At 37.2% G+C, this 8,621-nt stretch overlaps 1 protein-coding gene across 1 annotated transcript; it reads right to left on the bottom strand.

The window, feature by feature from the left end:
* Positions 1–458: 458 nt before the first annotated feature.
* LOC115438743 (putative C-type lectin domain family 20 member A) lies at positions 459–6,184 on the bottom strand. Its single transcript, XM_030162534.1, has 5 exons — positions 6,108–6,184; positions 2,689–3,060; positions 2,259–2,603; positions 1,690–1,784; positions 459–1,386 (listed from the first exon to the last, which is right to left on the bottom strand). The coding sequence occupies exons 1-5, from the start codon at positions 6,142–6,144 to the stop codon at positions 1,264–1,266; spliced, it is 972 nt and encodes a 323-aa protein (XP_030018394.1). The 5' UTR covers positions 6,145–6,184; the 3' UTR covers positions 459–1,263.
* Positions 6,185–8,621: the final 2,437 nt, after the last annotated feature.

The following is an 8,621-nucleotide window of genomic DNA, read 5'->3' as shown; positions in this document are numbered from 1 at the left end:
TCCCAAAAGTCTGCTCCTCCCAGCATCAAAACTACCACATCTAGAACCCATGTTTCCACACAAGTCAATGCACTGGTATTATATAACTGTGTATGGATTAATCATAAACCGATGCTTTCAAAAAGCCCTCGACTTAAAGTCCCCATTGGATAATGTTAAATACTATTCGACAGTGTTGTAGTGGTCCCTGAAGAAGTGGGTATACTCTCAATTTTTGCCCCCCTTTTTGTTTTTTTTTTGGAGTCCAGAAAAACGCCGTTTTCGAAACAGTGACATGTAAAACTACTCTATTTAGTTTACCCAAAAATCCATCAGAAGTATTTGCTCACTATTATAACATTATCATGACTTGATCAGGAACAGTTTGTAGGTATTACTGGTCACATAAGCAGCTGCATGAATGGAAATGTATTCGACATGAGACAAACATAGGATAACATTAGCCTTTCATAATGTTAGCCTTTCATAACGTTAGCCTACTTGCATAGTTTAACTATTGGTGACAACATCTCTCCTCTAGATGTGCAGTCATATGACCAATAGTTTAAAACAGTGACTCATTCTGAAACGCCCCTAAAACTTACAACAGAATTATGTATTTCATTAAAGTAGGTTCTCTTGAGATGTGTCACTCATTTGAAATATGTTTATTCTGCCTTTCTTGTTCACATTTCCAATAATTGCACGTCTTTCAATGAGACATGTAGTGACCTGTCAATCAACTGGGGTGGCACTGGCACCCGTGGTGTCCAATCAGATTCCAGAGGCAGCCAACGCTAAGCAGAGCCCTGGCTCTGGCACTAAATCAGCGATATCTTCCTTGGCATGACCCGCCCTACTCTGCCCCTGATTGGCTCATCAGTCCTCATGCCTAAAGTTAACCAATCTAATCAGTGAAGGTACATACAGGAAAATCTGTCAAAACTGAAACGTCTTATTTTAGTAAACCTTCACCAAGCCACAAACTGTCAAAATCAATCTGTTCAACTGTGTCCAAGCACTGTTCTTATGTTCATTGGTGTATTTTTTTTTATGTTTATTACATTGAACTACATTTTGTGACAAGGAAATGTCTATGATGTTTCAGTAAACTGCATTTTGATGGTTAATAACAGCAATGAAAGGCTGGAAAAAAATAATGTTATAATGCCAAATCCTTTAATGTTCCTGTTTCACCCACTGAGATTCAGCTGATGTGAAAGGTTTCAGAGACGGGGTGTTACTCTGCACAGCATTCTAATGAAAAACAGTGGAAGTTCAGGTTCAGAGCTCAGTTTTCTTTTTGTTTTTTTTCTGGCGATGTTCCTTCATCTTGTGGAAAACTTTCCCATCAGGCTGTTCTCCCCACTTCAGAGTCACTCCAGTCATATTCAGTTTTTCCTGCAGCTGTGAAAATGTGTATAAAATGAAATGAAATTAACCTTAAGAAATACAACAAATGTAAATTATCACACATGCAGCTGAGTATTAAAGCGTGATGGACAGATGTGTCTTTTAGGAGAAGCTGAACCTGTATTTTCCTGTATTCATTAAATGGGTGGAGGTGCGGTATTCAAGTCCAACCTCATTAAACTGTGTTATATGTGCTACATAAGGTTAGAGAGAGAAGGAGGGGATTGGTCAAATATATACTGGTTGCTACTGGTGAAGATCCAGCAGTAGTTTCAGTTTTTTTGTTGGAGACTTGACCTTTTTCAGGATGTCTGCTCTGATAACAGGATCATTCAGGTCCACAGAGGAGTCCTCCACCTTCATCCTCAGCTTCACTGTCTGCTTCTTCACAACTAAAGGAAAACAGAAGACAACATAACATTGCATTGAAAGTGTTCCTCTTTACAGTCATGGAAAAAATTATTAGACCACCCCTTATTTTCTTCAGTTTCTTGTTCATTTTGATGCCTGGTACAACTAAAGATACATTTGTTTGGACAAATATAATGATAACAGAAAAAATAGCTCCTAAGAGTTTAATTTCAGAGCTGATATCGAAACATTTTCCATGTTTTCTTGATAAAAACCAAAATCACTTCAGTTCTTACATCAATATCTATGGCATTGTACTGACAAGAACAGTGCTTTTAGGCATTCCATGTTTTCTTTTCTGTCTGTTTTAGTCACATGATACACACAGGAGGTAGTACTTGATTGCATAACCATTGTTTTTGATGACTTTTGATGGTCTAATATTTTTTTCTGCGACTGTATAGACAGTAGTTCAACATGCTCTCTTTTTCACTGAGGGACAGTAAATCACTCACCAGAGGGGGTGCCATGGCAGACAAATGGTCTTCTGTTGTCACAGGGTACAAACCTCCATTTTCCTGAATTCTTCAAATATGCAACACCACATATGATCTTCAATGAGTTAAGAGGATTGAAATCATCATACCAGTAGGTGAATGAGAAGCTGCTCCCATCAGGCCAGTTGAAGTTTGGATTTCTGAATAAACCAATCCAAGCTGAGCTGTCAGATGGCGTAACATTCTGGATCATCTGGTCGTCACTGGGGTTCTTCACGGTGGCCAGGTCCACGTAGTTGGACCTGCAGTAGCTCTGAGCAGCGGTCCAACTCAGACTTTGATTAATATAAACAAACTGTGTTCCTGCAGGTAAAGTGGGTCTGTGTTATGTTTACATACTGAATTCAGTCTTTGTTCATGATCCTAATATGCTTTGCTGTATGCTTACCTGAGAAACAGATAAATGGAAGTCCTTCTTCACAGCCATAATCCCACCATCCAGATGAACAATAGAATACACAGAATTGATCAGCTGCCCAAAAATTTGGTTCAGACCAACCTGCACACCAGCGTCTGTATCCAGATTCATTGCCTGTGTATCCATCGGACCACCTCCAGTCCACTTCACTGAACAGACCAATCCACACCTCAGACACACTTTTATCAGACACTGCGTTGATCAGCTGGTCCACCTCTGAGGAGTTTTCAATAGTGGCCAGGTCTGTGTAATGTCTTCTGCAGTAGGACTGAGCTTCAGTCCAAGTCTTTAATTCATGGACATAGTGGTACTGATGGAGGAGGCATGTGGAGATGCTCCAGACTGTGGAGAGATTTACATCAGAAGGATGAGTCCATCTGATTACATGGAACTTGTTAGTGGCTCAAACTAACCATCAAATCAATTAATCAATCAGTGGATCAATCAGTAATTACTTTTTTCAAGACACAGAACACTGTGATAGGTTGATACAGAAACACAAGAGAATAAATCTCCAACAAAAGCAGAATAATTAAGCATGATTTTAGAAAAATATGAACCAAACTCTACAAAAAGACATTTGTACAAATGTTTTCACCTGGGTTGGTAGTGTGTTCCATTAAACCTTTTATCTGACAAGCTCAATATGAATTAATTCAGAGTCATTAAGTCAGTAAATACACTTTTCTACTCAGCAAATTCTGGTCTTTGGAATAACCTCCGTGCGAGTTAAAATCAACTCGATTTAAGTGTACATGTGAGACCATTGAAAACACTCTGTAGGAATTGGTAGCACCAACTTTCGAGGCTTGATCAACCTCCACTGCTGCAGAACTGCTTTAAGTTGTTAACCCATCTCTTGTTCACCTTTTTGTATTATTCTGAAATGTACATTATTTTTCAGTTTTGTTTAACCTTACCTTTTTTTTTTTTTTTTTTTTTTTACCTCTGGCAGTTCACTGCTTACCTTTGTACCATTTCAACCTGTTCATTGGACTGGAACTGCTTGAATTTCAATACAAAACTGGAAAAATTGGGGTGTTCTAAAACTTTTGACCGGTAGTGTTATTTTATATATTCTTTGCTATAGCCTCAGCCTTTACTACCCACTAATCTCTACAGAGAAAATGAATAGTATGCTGTTTCAGGCCAAATCCTTCAAGGCATCAACATCTTTTGTATATGCATAAGACAGAAATAGTGCAAGTAACGCACAAAGTACCTGCAAAGGGTGGATATACTGCAAACTGTGTTTCCAAGCAGACAGCACTAATGTAGTGTACATCAAAACACATGTCATTTACTTGTCTGGAGCACTGAAACCTAAAAGGTGTTGGTGATCAGACTCTTTATAACACATAAATATATCTTTATTAAACCCATAATCCCAGAGTGCACAATCGTAGAGCTGATACTGATACTGCTACTGATACGGTGTTAACAAACTTCCTGCTGCTGTGTTGTTCATGAATACACACAGTCACTTTTGGCCACGCAGCTGTGACCCCAAACATCCCATGACATTATTTTAAGTGATGGATGTGTTGTAACTGGACTTTATTTTGATCGACATTTCAGTAGATTTCGTTACGGCCGTGTTCAACGTGTCCCAATACTTTTGTCAATGTAGTGTATGACTTAGGCAGTTATGCTACGAGGCTAACGATATTCCTCTTCACTCTGATGTCATTCATAATGTTTGTACATATAAACTATATTTTAACACAGCAGTTTTGACCATATTTATAAGTGTGGCATCTTACTCCAGAGCGGGGGTCTGGGGACCAAAACCGGGCCGCCAAGAAGTCCAATCTGGCCCACGAGATGAATTTACGAAGTGCGAAAAATTACACAGAAGACATTAAGAATCAAAGGTGTTAAACTCATTTTAGTTCAGGTTCCACATACAGACCAATATGATCTAAAGTAAAATAGTACCATAATAACCTATAAATAGCAACAACTCCATTTTTCTAGGTTCAGCTGGACTAGTTTTACTCTTTTGAAGCAAAACTAGTCCAGCTGAACCTCGAAGAACTACCAAGAAGAAAAAACGACCTGGACAAATTGAATGAGAAACTGTTCTTATTTTACTTCCAAACTCCAAATTTTTAAACAATATTATGCTTGTTACCAAATAATATATAAAAATATATATATATTATTATAAATTATTATTATAAATTATTATATATAATATACATATATATATATATATATATATATATATATATATATATATATATAATATAATGATATAGTAAGTAGTATAAGTTTTTTTTATTGCACTAAAACAAAGAGAACTAGAAAAGCACTCGGAGAGTGCAGACCTCCACCAAGGCAGATCAGGCCCCCCCCCAACACCACCAAAATTTAGTCATTTGTTCCTTGTGTCAGTATCAACCTTTCCTGAAAATTTCATCCAAATCTGTCCATAACTTTTTGAGTTATCTTGCTAACAGACAGACAGACAGACAGACAGACAGACAGACAAACCCCCGATGAAAACATAACCTCCGCAGTTACACTTGGCGGAGGTAAAAATTTGTCATTATTTATAGGTTATGATGCTTTTACTTTACTGGTCCCACTTGAGATCTAACAGGGCTGAATGCAGTTTCTGGAAGAAATGAGTTTGACACCCCTGCTCTAGAGGAATCCATACCCCCAGGTCTACTGACAGAATATCACAGTGCTATGGAAGATTGGCCATGAGAATGTCTTTTTTCAATTAGACCGATAAATAAGTTTCAAATATTATTTTTAAGTCTACTTTTAACCCATAAAGACCCAAACATTCACCAACAACCAAAACCATCTGCTGATGTAAACTGTTTAATACCTGTTTATCCATTAATCCTATCAATGCATGTAAATAATTGGTGTAAAATGCAGTTCTGCATCTTTTCATGGTCATCAGATATGACCCATGTGGACGTTCAGAGGCTCCATAGTTACCGTGGAAACACTGTTATTTTCTACAATATTGATTCACCAGTAAAACAGTGGATTGAAACACATGTTCAGTTAATGATATACTTTACTACAAAAAAGTCATGTTTTTGTCAGTATTCTCGGTTTTTGATACAATAACTCAATTTTAATGAGATTTTATGAACATCTACATGATCGGTGAATTAAATTAAGGAAAATACCTGATTTATACTTAAAAAAAAATATCCAGAGCATAATATTAAAATAAATGATGGTGAATCAGTTAAGAAAGATTAAAAAAAAAAAAAAGAAAAGTAAAAATTCATTTGGGAACTGCCACAAAAGTAGCTCTGGGTCTTTATGGGTTAACTTGACAATGACACTGACTTACTGATTTGACTGCATTTTTACCATTTTTGAATAACGAACACAGACATAATAAACATTTCACTGACCTGAGAGACATAACACAGCCAATAAGATCCTCTCCATTCTGCTGCTGTTTTGTGGGCTGAGTGGACTGATATTCACATATAGATGGACAAACACTGATGAGTTAACCCTTTAACTGCCAGCTCAACCATATGGTTGAGTTACTCATCAGGTTCCTTATCAGGTTCCTCTTAGTCTGGTAGTTAAAGGGTTAAGTGGTGTCATTATGCAAATCACTCCAACACCCAGGCCTCTTCTGTTTGTTTTATAGAAACCCATGAAGCAACAGAAGTGATGATGCCAATGTTTAGCTGCTTTACATAGACGTCAAACATACTGTACATCTTTGTCATTTAGAAAGGCTTTCAGAGAAATACAAGTTTTCAAAGATTCAGAGTTGACTTTTTCATCAGGATAGGAGAGATGTAAAAAGTGTAAACTGTTTAACTTTGTCAAACAGCTTTGTGTCTCCACATTCAGATTGCATGAGGTGAAATATAAACTATTTATCTGTGTTTTAAGAGTTTCTTATCTTTCCTACACACTTTACTCATCTGTCTGTACTTTACTGTGTCTTCAAATAGATAAAGACTAACAGTCACCAAACACACTCAAAGCACTGGGAAGAAGGGAGTCCTGGAACATTTCAATGGTTACAATCGATTTATTAATAACAAGAGGAAAGTGTAGTTTGACACAGCTCCACAAACTGTCATCCCAAAACTCATCAGCTGTCAGTTTCTAAACATTGTCCTTAAAATTATTTTAGTAGCATTTACACCTGTTTACAAAACCCTAAAATCAAAATCCAATAACTGGGACTAATCAGACAATTGTAATAATAGGAATCCGATGTATTTACATTAGACTAGATTAGATTAGATATATCGATCCCACAATGGGGAAATTCAGCGGTAAAGGCAGCAACAGAATAAAGAGCACATGCATAAAGATGGTGCAAAAAACAAGATGGTGCGAAAACAAACAAGATAAAATAATAATAATAATAATAGTAAGAAGAAAAGCACTCAGAGAGCGCAGACCTCCGCCAAGACAGATCTGTGCCCCCCCCCCCCCCCCCCCCCAATCACCACCAAAACTGAATCATTTGTTCCTTGTGCCAGTGTCAACATTTCCTGAAAATTTCATGAAAATCCATCAATAACTTTTTGAGTTATCTTGCTAACAAACAAACAAACACGCAAACACACAAAGCACAGTGGTCACAATACCTCCTGGTGGAGCTAATAAGCACATGCACTTCAGAATGTGACAATTGAAAAACCCTTGTTTACATGTTTCAGTCCATTATTACCTCCGCAAGCAAGATAATTCAAAAAGTTATGGATGGATTTTCATGAAATTTTCAGATAATGTTGATAGTGGCACAAGGAACAACTGATAACATTTTGGTGGTAATGGGGGGGGGTCTGCGCTCTCCGAATTCTTCTCTAGTTGGAGTTTTTATACTCATGTGCAGATGTAGTAGAACAAAATAAATCAGATTAACAGGTACACATGCACATAGACATCAGAGCATGGACAAAGTCTACCATAGGTGTGTTAATCTGATTTCTCTGCTGCTCTCTGATAAAGACTATCACATTGTGCTGTTTACATGATCATTGGAATAATCTGAAATTAGATAATGATCAGATGTTAAGTATGTTTTTCAGCTGCTGAAATTCTTCGCTTCAAAAATGGGGAAACAACTGGTTCCAGGTACAACAAACCCCGCCCCTCACACGTATTGTATTTTATTTTGGCATGGATCCAGCTGATGTCATCATGTCTATGTGTGTGCTGATGTCAGCATATCAGTTGCCTCTATATATGTGGCAAGTCTGAAGTAAATAGAAACAAAATTGATGTTTTTATGAACATTTGAAATTTCACCCATTGTAAGTAAATGGGAAAAAAAGATTTTAAAAATTCATTAAAAAAATTCATTTTGACCTACTTTTCCTGAAATGTAATGACATTTTTTCCGGGTCACTGGCAATCTATAAACCCAATTTGGTACGAATTCAACCAATAGTTTTGCTGTTAGAGTGTTAACAAAGAAACAAACCAAACCAAAAATGATTCCCTTTGCCTCTCCTTCAGGGGGTGGGGTGATAATCAGAATAACATTTACTTAAAAACTCAAATGATCAAGGGATTTTCAGTAAAGTGCAGGTTAAATTTCAGAGCTCAGTTTTCTTTTCTTTCATTTTCAGAGGATGTTTCTTCTCCTTGTGGAACACTTTCCCATCAGGCTGTTCTCGCCACTTCAGGGTCACTCCAGTCATGTTCAGTTTGTCCTGCAGCTGTGAAACAAAAATGGGAAAAAAAAACATAAACAAACAACTTGATTTCATAAAAGAAAATAAAACAGAGAAAATACCACATGGACACACTGATGAATATGAAAGATGACAGACAGATCATTTTTTCCAGTTGTTTGTTGGAGACTTGACCTTTTTCAGGATGTCTGCTCTGATAACAGGATCATTCAGGTCCACAGAGGAGTCCTCCACCTTCATCCTCAGCTTCAC

The sequence above is a fragment of the Sphaeramia orbicularis genome, chromosome 18 (assembly GCF_902148855.1).
Source record: "Sphaeramia orbicularis chromosome 18, fSphaOr1.1, whole genome shotgun sequence".
In the NCBI taxonomy this organism is placed as follows: domain Eukaryota; kingdom Metazoa; phylum Chordata; class Actinopteri; order Kurtiformes; family Apogonidae; genus Sphaeramia; species Sphaeramia orbicularis.
This window is presented reverse-complemented; position numbering and strand designations above follow the sequence as displayed.

Excerpts from the sequence above, each read along its gene's own strand:
- LOC115438743 (XM_030162534.1), bottom strand. The coding sequence starts at position 6,144 with ATGGAGAGGATCTTATTGGCTGTGTTATGTCTCTCAG. Across the intron at positions 2,604-2,688 it reads TCCATTTATCTGTTTCTCAG|GAACACAGTTTGTTTATATT; the intron begins GTAAGCATACAG and ends CTTTACCTGCAG. Across the intron at positions 1,387-1,689 it reads GAGCAGACATCCTGAAAAAG|CTGCAGGAAAAACTGAATAT; the intron begins GTCAAGTCTCCA and ends ACATTTTCACAG.